General features: G+C 47.4%; 1 protein-coding gene across 2 annotated transcripts in view; it reads left to right on the top strand.

Annotated features, from left to right (window-relative positions):
* ZER1 (zyg-11 related cell cycle regulator) overlaps positions 1-14,066 on the top strand; it is a 42,556-nt gene extending 28,490 nt beyond the window's left edge. For both annotated transcript variants that reach the window (XM_049896045.1, XM_049896044.1), the window contains exons 9-16: positions 2,397-2,612; positions 3,573-3,614; positions 3,782-3,901; positions 4,604-4,719; positions 5,132-5,320; positions 6,385-6,482; positions 8,222-8,324; positions 12,369-14,066. In XM_049896045.1, the coding sequence (XP_049752002.1) occupies positions 2,397-2,612; positions 3,573-3,614; positions 3,782-3,901; positions 4,604-4,719; positions 5,132-5,320; positions 6,385-6,482; positions 8,222-8,324; positions 12,369-12,426 (942 nt within the window). In that variant the 3' untranslated portion in view covers positions 12,427-14,066. The remainder of the gene's footprint in view (positions 1-2,396; positions 2,613-3,572; positions 3,615-3,781; positions 3,902-4,603; positions 4,720-5,131; positions 5,321-6,384; positions 6,483-8,221; positions 8,325-12,368) is intronic.
* The last annotated feature ends 671 nt before the right edge of the window (positions 14,067-14,737 follow it).

The following is a 14,737-nucleotide window of genomic DNA, read 5'->3' as shown; positions in this document are numbered from 1 at the left end:
CATATCAACAAACGTATTTCTACATCTTAAAAATAATGGTTTGTGTTGAATTACAAAAGTAAGATATTTGATGCTTAAAAAAAAACTTTTCAAATAATACAAAAGTGTATTAAATAGAAAGTGAAAAGTCAATCACAATCCCATCTCCCCTCCCCCAGAAAGCTGGTCTTAACAGTTTCATTTCAGAATTGTTAACTTCAACACAGTGTTCAGCATCACTGAGTGGCCACTCCGCTGGGACTCTGTGTTGGAGCTTCGAGGCAGTGGCCAAGCCCTGCGCTCTTGGAGTTGCACGACAGGACTTGGCCGAACGCGTGGGCTGTAGATACCGAATCACTCCCCCATGGTTGACTATTTAGGTGGCTTTTTCATTTTTTGCTATTTCAAACAATGTTCTGCTGACTCTATTTGATTACCTTTGGTTATGTCCTTATAATACATTTCTAGAGATAGAATTGCTGGGGCAAAGAGTGTGTTTATTTTTAAAGCATTTGTTATTTATCCTCCAGAAAGGCTGTGTGATCTCTCCTCCCTCTGCAGGAATTAGAACACCCCCTTCCCCACTGCCTTGCCAACTCCAGGCTTTAGAGCGATTATTCTTTCTATGGTGAGATTGATTTTATAACCAGGTAAAAAGGATGCCTTTTTTTTTTTAATTAAAAAAAAAAAAAGCTAGTTGAAGACTCCCCAAACAATTTAATAAACCTTATCAGAGAAATGGAAATTAAAATAACAAGACATCACATTTCATCTGAAGAGGTTGATTGATGTTGCTCATAGTTAGCAAGGGTGGGGGAGAGCACCCTCATACCCTTTTTACTGGTGAGGTGTATGTTGTACAACCTGTTTGGAGGGCAACTGGTAGAACCTACCAAAACTACAAATGCATTTATCTTTTGACCTAATTATTTGACCTTTTTACAGTAAGTATTGCTTTTATTATTTAAGATAATTTTTTTCAGATTAAAAAAATATACATATACTGGGGAAAACAAAGACAGAAAATTAACCACAGGTGATATCCTCCAAATTATAGGATTAATAAAGTATGGTAAACCTCCAATATCTAATAAGAAAGGAAGTATCTTAGTCATCTAGTGCTGCTATAACAGAAATACCACAGGTGGATGGTTTTAACAAAGAGAAGTTTATTCTCTCACAGTCCAGTAGGCTAGAAGTCCAAATACAGGGTGCTGGCTCCAGGGGAAGGCTTTTCTCTGTCTGCAGGCTCTGGAGGAAGGTCCTTGTCATCAGTCTTCCTTTGGTCTGGGAGTGTCTCAGCGCAGGATCCTCAGGTCCAAAGGACACACTCTGCTCCTGGCACTGGTTTCTTGGTAGCATGAGGTCCCACTGTCTCTCTGCTCACTCCTGTCTTTTATATCTCAAAAGAGATTGGCTTAAGACACTGTCTAATCTTGTAGCTCTCATCAATATAACTGCCACTAATCCATCTTATTACATCATAGTGATCAGATTTACAACACATAGGGAAGTCACATCAGATGACAAAATGGTGGACAATCATACAATACTAGGAATCATGACTAGCTTAGTTAATAGGTATTTTGGGGGGAAACAATTCAATCCATGAGAGGAAGGAAGGAAATTAAATTACAAAGAAAGAGTGCAGAGTTCCCTGTAAAAAGATAAGCTCACAGACAACTCAAACAGGTGAGGATATATAACAATTAGAGCTCTCAGACACTGCTAGTGGGAGTGTAAATTGGTACAACCACTTTGGGAAACTGTTTGATGTTGCCTAATAAAGTTGGAGACATACATATCTTATGACCCAGCTGTTCCACTCCCAGGCATGTGTGCCCTAGAGAAACTGATATACATGGTGGCACCAGGATGTATGTTCACAGTAACCAAAGACTGAAGTCAGCCCAACGTCTGTCATCAATTGAATGGATTAACAAATCAGGGTATCATCACAATGGTATACTGTACTACAGTAAAAAACGACTGAATTTCAACTACCTAAAACAACAGGATTGATCTTATCTATGACTGAACAGAAAGAAGGAGGGTGCTAAAGAATCATTCATGCAGGAAAGCAGGATAATGGTCATCTTTAGTGAGGAGGGAGGGGCTTAGGATCAGGAAGGGAAATTTAGGGACTTCTGGGCAGTGGGCTTTTTTTTTTTCGACCCAGATGGTGGTTACATGGATGTTCATGTTATAATTTTTGTTAAACTGTACATTTTTGTTTTAGGTACCCTTTCATATGACTATTGTATTTTATATTTATTTTTTTAAAGCCTTACAGTCTTCTTTTCCAGAAGCCTTCCTGGACAACCACAACTCTGATCTCACGTCTCTAGAGAGCCCCTCGAGTCTGGCTCCGGAGTCTGACCCTGAACGTGTTCCGCTTGTCTCCTGTCCTGGTCCAGGTTCAGCGGAACTGCTGTCTGACCCTCTGCAACTTCAGCATCCCTGAGGAGCTGGAATTCCAGTACCGCCGGGTCAACGAGCTCCTGCTCAGCATCCTTAACCCCACACGGCAGGATGAGTCGATCCAGCGCATCGCCGTACACCTCTGCAACGCCCTGGTCTGTCAGGTGGACAACGACCACAAAGAGGCAGTGGGCAAGATGGGCTTTGTTGTGGTACGTGTAGGGTGGACATCCCCTCCTCCCTTATTCCTCTCTTCCATAGCCCCACTGCCTGAGTTCTCACCCAGTAACTAAAGAGCCCTCTCCCACCACACTCTGTTAGAGGAGAGTCTTAGAGGAAGGCCCAGCGTGAGGAGGTGGGGGGCCTATCCTGAAACATGAGGATTTAGGCTAGACCAAAGGAAGAATTTCCTAATAGTGACAGGTTGAGTGCCCCTGTTATACCATCTCTGTTGGGATTAAATAGGTTATTTGAGGGACTTTTTAATGTCACCCCCAAAGTTACTGTGAGCTCAGTAGGGAAAAGACACCATGCTTATTTGTCTCATCATTATGCCCCCAGTGCTTCCTAGTGTAGGGCCTTATGCACAGTGAGGAGATGATAAAGATTTGCTAAAGAAAGGAAGGAAAGAATGAGGAGGGACTAGAGGGCAGTCAGTCTCCTTTCATTTTGTCACTGGGGAGGTAGACACCCAGAGAGGAGGAGAGCCAGCTCCAAAGTCACACTGGCATCAGTGGTTATGCCAGATAAACACACAGGCCTCCTGGTACCAAATACTGAGGGTCTATGGATTTGAATAAGGAGCCCTGGTGACTGAGTGGTTAAGTGCTCAGGTGTTAACCAGAAGGTTGGTAATTCAAACCCACCAGCCACCCCCACAGGAGAAGCATGTGGCAGTCTGCTTCCATAAAGATTTAAAGCCTTGGAAACCCTATGGGCAGTTCTGCTCTGTTCTGTAGGGTTGTTATGAGTCCGAATCAACTCGACAGCAGTGGGTGGGTGGATTGAACGTCTTCAAACAGCCTCCCAAATAGGTAGATTTGGTCTCGTCAGGATGTTTCACCAGAAATCACATCACTGACTCTCCAGATCCTCTGTCCATCTTGGGTTCTTGGGAGACATGGTAGTTCTTGGGCCCTGGCCCTCCAGCAAGCACTCTTCTCTGCCCACAGACCATGCTGAAGCTGATTCAGAAGAAGCTGCTGGACAAGATAGTAAGTTTACTCTTCATGGAGCCACTCTGCCCCTCCCTTGCCCTGAGAGGGGCCTAGTTTGTCCCTGGGGGTATCCATATTTTATCAGGGAACCTCCTCACCAGGTACCAGGAGCCTGCAGGGCCCACCCAGGTGAGCCTTGTTGAGCCCTCCCCTCCCACTTGTAGTGTGACCAGGTGATGGAGTTTTCCTGGAGTGCCCTGTGGAACATCACAGACGAGACGCCCGACAACTGCGAGATGTTCCTCAACTTCAATGGCATGAAGCTCTTCCTAGACTGCCTGAAGGTAACACCCACTTCCAGCAGCAGCAGCTCCTTGACCAGACAGGGTCACTCTTCTTTCCCTGGGTTATCCCAGCAGCCAAATCCACCAGCACCAACCCCCTACCATGGGTTCCCACTAAAGAACAATGGGGGCAGACTCAGGGTCCAACAGCCCAGGATGTGCTGCTAACAGAAATTCCAGAGACGTTCCCTGAGCCGGACAGTCTGGTTGGCCCTCTGGGAGCCCTCCATCCAAGGGAGAACCCAGCCCTGCCTTCTCAGCAATGATTTCCCAGATGGCCCAGAGCCGGCTGGAGTCCTCTGGGACATCAGCTGGACAGAGGACAGAATTCGGCTCAGTAGGGCTCTATTCATCCTAAAGCTCATCCTCTATTTTCCTGGCTCTAGCTTTAGCCATGGGAGTTCCCTTAAACTGACACTTGGAGCTTTGGTAAATAGAGCCACGTTTGTCCCGTTCACAGCTTTATAGGTCAGCTCTCCACTCAGCCTTTGTCTTTGTGGCAAGGAGCCACCACCTTCTAATCCTTTACGGTGTGTACCCACCATTATCCTAGGTGCACTAGAAGATGGCTAGTGCATACTACATCCCTTTAGTCTAGCTGGAATGGCCAGACAGATACCCACAAAGCTTTTAGGTAGTGATACCAGACACTAAGTAATTAAGTACTAATTGATGTGGCCCCAATGGCCCTTATTTTGTCAGGAATTCCCAGAGAAGCAGGAACTACATCGGAATATGCTGGGACTCTTGGGGAATGTGGCAGAAGTGAAGGAGCTGCGGCCCCAGCTGATGACTTCCCAATTCATCAGCGTCTTCAGGTTGATATCCCCCTTCCTTCCCTTTTTGTGTTAGCTGCCAGGATGTTCCAAGTCCTAGTCTGTTGCGGCAACCCCTCTTAGCCTTGGTTTCTGTTATAAATATCATCTTCCCTCTCTAACATGGTTTCTGGTTTCTTATTCTTTCAACCCTCCATTAAAATGGTCCTCTCATAACTATATCTTAAACCAAACCCAAACCCATTGCTATCAATTCCGACTCATAGCAATCCTACATCTTAAGTCTTGTATCTTAAGTGACCTCAAATCCCTTTTAAAAGTAGTCTGGCTATGGATAAAAAGCTATAAATAAATAGTACCTCTGGCGTCTGGTTTGTAAGTTAGGGTCCAGGAACGGGTACTTAAAGCGGGACCAGGGGAATGAGACTCTACTTTCCTGTCTTCTTCCTGGCAGCAACCTGCTGGAGAGCAAGGCAGACGGGATTGAGGTCTCCTACAATGCCTGCGGCGTCCTCTCCCATATCATGTTTGATGGGCCCGAGGCCTGGGGCATCTGCGAGCCCCAGCGGGAGGAGGTGGAGGAACGCATGTGGACAGCCATCCAGAGCTGGGACGTCAACTCACGGAGAAACATCAATTACAGGTGTGTCGGGGAGGGCGTGGGGCGGGGAACGGGGGCAAGAGGCCCCTCCCAGGCAGCTTGGTCAGAGCTTGTTGCCTTTCTTTTAGTCCTCTTCCAGCTGTTTGTGCTCACTCACTGAAGTGAAGGCCACATACGGTGAGGAGCATGAGGTGCACAGCTTACGTGCACGTCAGCACCTGTGCATACTCACAGCCTGCTCTCTACAAATCATTTTCAGTACTTACTGCACGTCGATACATGTTCATTTGTGAAAAAAGGAGAAAATACAGATACAGGAAACAAAATAGAAATAGTTCATAGTCTCGTCCTTTGGAAGTGAACGCCTTTAACATCTTATTGTCTCTCCAAAGACACCAAAGATCTCTCTCCTTCCAGCTGTTTTCCATGCACAGATTTAAATACTTTAAATCAAGCTGGCATCAGTCCTTACTATACTGTGACTGAATTTCCAGTCACAAGGTTTGAGTCTCCCTTGTCATTTTGTAACAGCTGAGCCACTTTCTATGTGTGGATGGGCCATCCTGTGCTGATTGACATTTCAGTTGAAAACCCACACTGGGAGGAACGGGCTTATGCTTGTAGCTTTGCCCACGTTCTAGCTACCTTAGCTCCTGAGGTGGGAGGAAGTAGAATCGCTGGGCCAGAGGGTTTGCACATATAGTCTTCAGGCTTTTGGACCCTGACTCCAGGAGACCCATAGAAGACCCTTGTAAGAAGCGCAGTTACGCTTTCTTCTGCCTCCCAGTCACCCTCCCCCAACCAAGGCTGGGTCTCTCCCCTTTGCTGAGGTCCCCAGCTTTTTATATCACCTAATCTGTGTCCCTCCTACCTCCCTTATATGCTCATTCTTTTGACCCTCTCACAAGGGACCTCCATTTGTGGAGTCTGAATCCAGAGTGTCAAGGAGCCTGATGGAGGGGTAAAGGGCCAGGTACCGCCTTCTCCCCTGCATCCTGCTTATTGTTTGACCTTAGGACCTTTCAGAGAGGAGAAACCCTGGACAAGAGAAGACTTCCCCTACCCCCACCAGGCTTCAGAAATGACCTTGTTTTCTCTCCCTACAGGTCCTTTGAGCCAATCCTTCGCCTTCTTCCCCAGGGTATCTCCCCTGTCAGCCAGCACTGGGCAACCTGGGCCCTGTACAACCTTGTATCTGTCTACCGTGAGTACCCACTTGCCCTTTGTTTAGACACAAGGGAACGTACCAGCTGAAAGCAGACTTGCCCTCAGGGAGCTTCTAGTCCAGAAGGGGAGCAGTAAGAGAGCTGGTATAAGCACTTGTGCCTCAGAGTGAAGCCATTCCCTTTCCAGCATTTGTAGGATGCCCAGCAGAAGTAGCCCTGGCAGGTAGGAAGGCTCACCCAGAGTTCCCAGTCAGCTTTCTTAATGCTTTCTGTTTCAATGTGAGTGAATAGCCAAAAATCACCAGGCATTGACGGGAGCTTTCTGCATGACACGGTAAGATCAGCCCAGACAAAGGGGAAAACTAACCCCTGAGGAAACAGACAATCAGAGAGAACAGGAGAGAACTTTAAAACAACTCAATTTGTATCCTCAAAGAGAGTCCCACCCTCACATAGAAAAGCCTGAACTGTCTTCTGCTGCACAGAGACATCTGTTGGGGGAGAGGGTGCAGTGCTAAGAGATTTTGATGGCAGACCAAGTTTAATCTCTAGTTCTCTCCCTTATTAGTTATGTGACCTCGAGCAGGTTATTTAACCTCTCTGGCCTCAGTTTCCTCATCTTTAAAATGGGGATAACCATAACATCTACCTCGTAAGACTGGTGTGAAAAGAGGACCAATGTAAAGTATCTAGCCCAGTGCCTCGACTGTCAAGACGGCTTCATCCTCTTAACTGGCAGAGTGAATAAGAGTGCAGGCTCTGGAGATTTTGAAATCTGGCTCCATCCTAGCTGTGTTACTTTGAATGGGTTTCTCAACCTCCCTCTGCCTCGATTTCCTCATCTTTAAAATGGAATAGTAATAGCACGGACCTCATAGAGTTGTTGTGAAATAAGACACGTAAAGTGCATAGACCAGTGCTTGGCACATACTGACTGTTCAATCAACAGCCTTTATTATTACTACTGTGAGGTTAGTTTTACTAAAAAAATAGCACCATATCTCAAAGAGGCAACATAGCACAGAGGAAAGAGGCAGCGTACCACAGAGGAAAAGCCCCTGAGCTGGATTCCCTCAGACCTCTGGGGTGACTGCATGAATTACTTCACCTCTCTGCACCTAAAGAAGAAATAAAAATGGAAATTAAAAAAATAACTTCTTTTGCATAGAGCTGCTAGAGGTTCGAATAAGATGCCCGTGTTCTCTGTGGACTGTAAAGTCTTGGATGCTGAGCACTAGAATGTTCTTTGCTGGAGTGCAAACATGAAATCACTCAGTAAGAAGGCTTGGTGGTTCTACCTGGTTAACATCTCTTAGTCATTTATCTCCAACTTGGCTGGTCACCAGAATCACCTGGTAGTGTTTTGTTAAAAATACAAATAAATATAGGTCCCTGGATTTGTTCCGTCGGACTACCCAGGGGCAAGCCTCAGGAATCTGTATTTTTACAAAAACTTCTCAGTGTTGAGGAGCACTAGTTTGGGGGATACTTTCTAAAGGGTGCGATCTAGAAAACAAATGCAGCAACTCCAAGCCAAATAGGGAAGAGCCCTTTCCAAGGCTTTGCCACCTACTTCTCCTCTGGTAGACACAGGAACTCTGGCCCATGCAGCTGGGTAAACAGGAGTCATCTTCAGGTTATATCAGGGCCCTTTGCCCAGGCCTGCATCTTCATCCTTCCCTTTTGGGAGGGCTGTCCTCAGAGCAAGCTGGCTTCTAGGTCCCAGGCTGAGAGAAGACTCCCCCTGCTAATATGCCTATCTGCCTCTATCCTACAGCGGACAAATACTGCCCTCTGCTGATCAAAGAAGGCGGGATGCCCCTTCTGAGGGACATGATCAAGATGGCGACTGCACGGCAGGAGACCAAGGAAATGGCCCGGTAAGAGACAGGCGATGTGTTTCTACTTGGAAGCTTGATTTGGGGGACTTCAGGGACACAATGGGGAATTGAGGGATACCTCTGGTGATTAGGAATGGCTGAAATTCCCAGGGGTGACTCGGGGTCGAGTATGGAGGTGGACAGTGTATTGATGTTTAGCTGAGGACTCCTTCAGTGTCATTTTGGCCACAATGTGGCCAGAAACAAGATAAGCTCTAAATGGAACACTATTGCCCTAATTTGTAAGCTTGTTGTTGTTAGGTGCCGTTGAGTCAGTTCTGATTCGTAGCGACCCTATCTATGCACAACAGAACGAAACACTGTCCAGTCCTGCGCCATCCTTACAATCATTGTTATGCTTGATCCCATTGTTGCAGCCACTGTGTCAACCCGCCTTGTTGAGAGTCTTCCTCTTTTCCACTGACCCTGTACTTTGCCAAGCATGATGTCCTTCTCCAGGGACCGATCCCTCCTGATAACATGTCCAAAGTATGTAAGATGCAGTCTCGCCATCCTTGCTTCTAAGGAGCATTCTGGTTGTACTTCTTCCAAGACAGATTTGTTCATCCTTTTGGCAGTCCATGGTATATTCAATGTTCTTCCCCAACACCACAATTCAAAGGCGTCAATTCTTCTTTGCTCTTCCTTATTCATTGTCCAGCTTTCACATGCATATGATGTGATTGAAAATACCATGGTTTGGTGGTTTCAGAGGACATCTAAGTCAATTGGCATAATAAAATCTACTAACAAAACATTATGCATCCCACTTTGAAGAGTGGCATCTGAGGTCTTAAACGCTAGCAAGCAGCCATCTAAGATGTATCAATTGGTCTCAACCCACCTGGATCAAAGGAGAATGAAGAACACCAAGGACACAAGGTGATTACGAGCCCAAGAGACAGAAAGGGCCACGTGAACCAACGACTACATCATCCTGAAACCAGAAGAACTAGATGGTGCCCAGCTACAACCAATAACTGCCCTGACAGGGAACACAACAGAATACCCCTGAGGGAGCAGGAGAGCAGTGGGATGCAGACCCCAAATTCTCATAAGACCAGACTTAATGGTCTGACTGAGACTAGAAGGACTCTGGTGATCATGGCCCCCAGATCTTCTGTTGGCCCAGGACAGGAACCATTTCCGAAGCCAACTCTTCAGACATGGATTGGACTGGACAATGGGTTGGAGAGGGATGCTGGTGAGGAGTGAGCTTCTTGGATCAGGTGGACTATGTTGGCATCTCCTGCCTGGAAGGGAGATGGGAAGGTGGAGGGGGTTAGAAGCTGGTGAAAAGGACACGAAAAGAGAGAGTAGAGGGAGAGAGCAGGCTGTCTCATTAGGGGGAGAGTAATTGGGAGTGCGCAGCAAGGTATATATGGGTTTTTGTGTGAGAGACTGACTTGATTTGTAAACTTTCACTTAAAGCACAATAAAAATTATTAAAAAGAAAGAAAATACCATGGTTTGGATCAGGCACACCTTAGTCTTCAAGGTGACATCTTTGCTTTTCAACACTTTAAAGAAGTCCTCTGCAGCAGATTTGCCCAGTGCAATGCATCTTTTGATTTCTTGACTGCTGCTTCCATGGGTGTTGATTGTGAATTCAAGTAAAATGAAATCCTTGACAATTTCAGTCTTTTCTCCACTTATTATGATGTTGCTTACTGGTCCAGATGTGAGGATTTTTGTTTTCCTTATGTTGAGGTGCAATCCATACTGAAGGCTGTGGTCTTTGATCTTCAGTAGTAAGTGCCTCAAGCCCTCTTCACTTTCAGCAAGCAAGGTGTGTCATCTGCGTAACACAGGTTGTTAGTGAGTGAGTCTTCCTCCAATCCTGATGCCCTCTTCTTCTTCATAAAGTCCAGCTTCTCAGATTTATTTGCTCAGCATACAGATTGCCAAATACGACAGCCAAAATACAACCTTGAGTATATCCCATCTGAATTTAGACACCATCTCAAGAATAGATTTGCCGTGTTGAACATGAATGACTAAAGGCCAGATGAGTTGTAGAATGACATTAAGGACATCATACATGAAGAAAGCAAGAGGTCATTGAAAAGGCAAGAAAGAAAGAAAAGAACAAGATGGATGTCAGAAGAGACTCTGAAACTCGTTCTCGAACGTCAAGCAGCTAAAGCAAAAGGAAGAAATGATGAAGTAAAAGAACTGAACAGAAGATTTCAAAGGGTAGCTCAAGAAGACAAAGTAAAGTATTATAACAACATGTACAAAGAACTGGAGACAGAAAACCAAAAGGGAAGAACATGCTTGGCATTTCTCAAGCTGAAAGAATGGAAGAAAAAATTCAAGCCTTGAGTTGCAATAGTGAAGGATGTGGGAAAAATATTAAATGACGCAGGAAGCATCAAAAGAAGATGGAAGGAATACACAGAGTCATTATACCAAAAAGAATTAGCTGACATTCAACCATCTCAAGAAGTAGCATATGATCAGGTTCAAATTTGTAAGCTTGGTTTTTATTCCCACCAAATGCCATCCTCTCATCACCAGGTCAGAATTTTTCATTACTTATGGCCAAAGACGTTCCAACTAAGGAGAGGACACAGCGTGGTAAAATATAGAGATCAAAACAGGGCAGAGTGTAAGTTTCTGAATGTGAAAGTCACTGACACGGCAGAGTTGTCAGGCCTTTCATTGCTGTGTGGTTTTAGACAAAATCACATCAGTCCCGAGTCTTTCATCCATCAGCACGTAAGAGAGACTCAGGGACACAACATATTGGAATCAGTAGTAACTAACTTGCTTTGCTCAGGATCCATTCTAGAAGAGCCAGTAGTTTACCCCAATAAACTTTTGTCATAGTTCTCAACACAGTGTAGAATAAAAAGTAATGTGGAGGAAGGGTCTGTAGTTCAGAGTTTCCACAAACAACAACTCACCAGGCTAGGGGACATTGGCTGATTCTGCGATTATTTTCGTCAAAGAGGCACTGCTTCAACTGAGAAAGGTAAAATGAGTGGTTCTTAAGCTTAATTTCTCTAAAGACATCCCCTGGAAAGATTGTTCAAAATCCATAGGCTTCACTCCCTAGAGTTTCTTTTCCAGTGGTTCTGGGAGGTAGGCCTGGGAATATTCTCTTTTAACATGTATTCCAAGAAATTTGAGAAGCACCGAGTAAGGCTGACCAATAACCGATCCCAGTCACGTTAAACATTTCTCAAGGACCTGAAATGTGTATCTGAACTGGTTGATCTGTTTAACAGCAAGGTTTGAATGACATTTTAGTCATGTGGGTAGCACTTGAGAGAACACTTAGAAGACTTTCCACTTGTCCAGGGCTCCCTGTCCTTCCTCCAAGCATCCCGTATTTCCTGAGAGGCACTGGACACCTCTTTAGTGCCTTGAGGCTGCAGTGAATCGCCCCCTTCAGAGTTTAGTGTTGAACAAGAAGGCTGGGCCACCTAGGGTATACCTGACCAGGATGGGGAAGTAGTTCTAGATGGCAGTCTGCAGTGGGCAAGAGACACTCCGAGCACGAGTGGTGGTTCCCAAACGCCATGCTAGGCCCAGCTGCTGCAGGGCGTCTGGGGCCCTTGTGTAAGCAAAGCCTCCCCAGCCGTACCCCAGACCTGCTGCTGAATCAGGATCTATGCATGAATATGTGTGATCTGGTTTCTCTGGGTAATTCTGATGTGCAGTCAGTTTGGGGACAACTAGTGGACTTTTGGGAAGAAAAAGGCCTGGGGGCCTGGGGAAAATGAAGAAGGAAGATGTTGCTCAAGGTCTGAGCTAGTTCAGGGGATCTCCTGACCACAGATGCCCTGGGACTGAGGGCTGGGAGGAGAGGGATATGAGGAAGAAGGAGGAGAGGACAGGGTGGTAATGATACTCATGGCCACAGGTATCATTTCCTGGTGCTTTGCACATGCTGGCCACACTGCCAACCACTTTATACACATATTCTCAGTCCATGTCAACATCACTGTTAACTTTTGCTCACCCAGCTACCTGATCACCCAGGAGGGGCCGGGCTCAAGCCCACCCTCCAATCTTCTCTTTCTCCATTGTCTCCAGCAAGGTGATTGAGCACTGCAGTAACTTTAAAGAGGAGAACATGGACACATCCAGATAGAGGCCTCTGTCCCCACAGCCACCATCACTCTGGACCACAAGGCCAGGAGGAAGCACTCTCAAGCAACCCAGCTGGCAGACCCCCTTCCAGGGAGCCTCCCACAAGATGAAGAGGCATGGGGGAACTTTTGCACAACCGACGCTTTTCCTTAACATTAGTGAGATATATATATTATATATATATTTTTTTTTTTTTTTGGTTAGGAAGTGTGAAGTTTTGTGTGTATGATTTCTGTACAAAAACAAAAGAAACTCTCCCTGAGTCTTTGCAGCTTCCTTGGCCATTCTCAAGCCCCAGCTCAAAGCCTTCATCGCTGCCACACTCACTCCTACCCCAACCAGACTAAATGCCTATAACATTGTGAGTGTCCAGCCCTTTCCCAGTCAAATCAGACCGCTTCCTATTGTGAGAAGCAGCAGGCCTTTAACAGCCCACCCCAGCACCCAACCCACCCACCAAAGCCTGAGAACCCCATCTGGGCCCCTCAGCTCAGCTGGTGGGGATTGGGGATTAAAACTAACCCCACTGGGTCTCCCAAATGCCTTGGTGCTCCCAGCTGTGGGCCATCTGGAGCAAGAAATTGAGCTGTTCCTAGGCCTCAGTCTGGGCAGCCCCAGCCATGAAGGACCCACAAGGAGCAGGGCCCACTGTGGCCCTGCTGCTGTCTATCCAGGCCCGCCTGAGGCCACGCTGCTATGGAGGCTGCCTCCTAGTCTCCTACCAGGTCCCAGGTTGTTGAAGGCCCCACCCTAGGGATGGTTAGAACTCAGGGGCAGATTCCTTGCCCCTTCTGCCAAACATATCCAGAATCTGCCTCCAGCCCTGGAAGCCAATACCTTCTAGGGCTGGGGGCTTGCTCCCTCACTCCATGGCCCCTCATCTGCCCGCAAACACCCAAGGTGCCCAGGCACTCCCACCAGCAGAATTGAGCCTGCCACACTCACCCCTGCCTGCCCCATTGCCGGGAGGACCCCCACCTCTCTCAGGGGCAGGTGGTCCCACTCACACGCCAGCCTTTCACTGTGGCAACAGGCAGACACACCTCCAGACCAGCACCTGGAACACCTTGCCAGCACCACTCAGCCCCTCAGTCCCCACTCCCACCCTGCCCTGCAGCTTTACCTTGGAAACCTCTGTGCTGTGTTTCAGAGAAGTGTGAGACGCAGATGTATCTAATTATCTTGTGTAACTCTGAATTGCTTCTCATCGGGACATACGGGTGGTGAGCGGAGCCTGCCTGGAACAAGTGGGCCTGGGGAGCGGAGCTGACCCTGAAGGCAGCCCTTGGAGAATGTCATTTCTTCCCATCTCCTTCCCTGGGCCTGATTCTGGATTCTCCTAGCACTTCTGCGTCTATGTGAAACAGGCTAGGTTTGGAGCCTCAGGGGAGAGGCAACTGGCCTTTCCTCCTGGAGCCTTTCCCTCCCAGCCCAGGAAGGTAGCAGCTGCCTCATCATGTCCCCAGCTTGGCAGATGGGCTGCATCTGCCTCTCCTGTCCATGCTCTCTGGCTCGAGCCAGACCCCAGCGAGCTCATCCCGCATTGCTTCACCACCTGGGGCCTGGTAAATGTAATTTGGGATGTCACAGAAATACATTTTTGTGCAAAGTGCAGAGGAGCGAGCGTCTTTTTTATGGAAGGGATGGGGGTAGCTAGCCTGGCTTCCAGGTGAGGAGAGGCCTGGGCCCACTGGCTTGGGCCACGGGCCTTGAGTGTGGGTAATTCTGTGACGGGGAGGGATGTGTTCAGCCAGTTTGTGTGCTGAGCCACAGCGCCAGTCAACTGCAGGGTGGGAACAGGTGGCAGAGCAGGCTGAAGTACCTATTCCCTTGAATACAGCTGGCACCTGAGCCAATGGGGCCCTGCTCAGGATGGCTCAGTCGGGTGGTAGACGTGGATGGTAAATATGAGACTATGACCCAGTCCACAACATGTAGGGGAGGGGAACATAGAGACGGCCCTTCCTGCAGGTGGTGGGTGTGTGTTGGAGGTCAGGGAAGATTGGAGTTTGCTGGGCAACAGTGCTTCAGGGAGGGGGAAGAGCAGGTGTCAGGTGAGAGACAGCACTGAGCTCTCAGAAGAGGAGACCGCTGAGCTGAGTGAGAAGATGAGGCTGCTAGGCCTGGGCCTGGGGAAAGAGCATCCTAGACAGAGGCCCTGCTAGGAGAAGGGCCTTGCAGGGAGAACAGTGAGGCATCCATGTGGCACAGCTAAGCGAAGGAACAAGGGAGCAAGCAGGAGAAGTAGCTGGGGCTGATCATGTGATGTGACCAGACTACGGCTCAGCCCGACACAGTTGTGGTTTACACCT

The sequence above is a fragment of the Elephas maximus genome, chromosome 9 (assembly GCF_024166365.1).
Source record: "Elephas maximus indicus isolate mEleMax1 chromosome 9, mEleMax1 primary haplotype, whole genome shotgun sequence".
NCBI classification, from domain to species: domain Eukaryota; kingdom Metazoa; phylum Chordata; class Mammalia; order Proboscidea; family Elephantidae; genus Elephas; species Elephas maximus.
The sequence above is the reverse complement of the archived record's forward strand: the minus strand, read 5'-3'. Positions and strand labels throughout refer to the sequence as shown.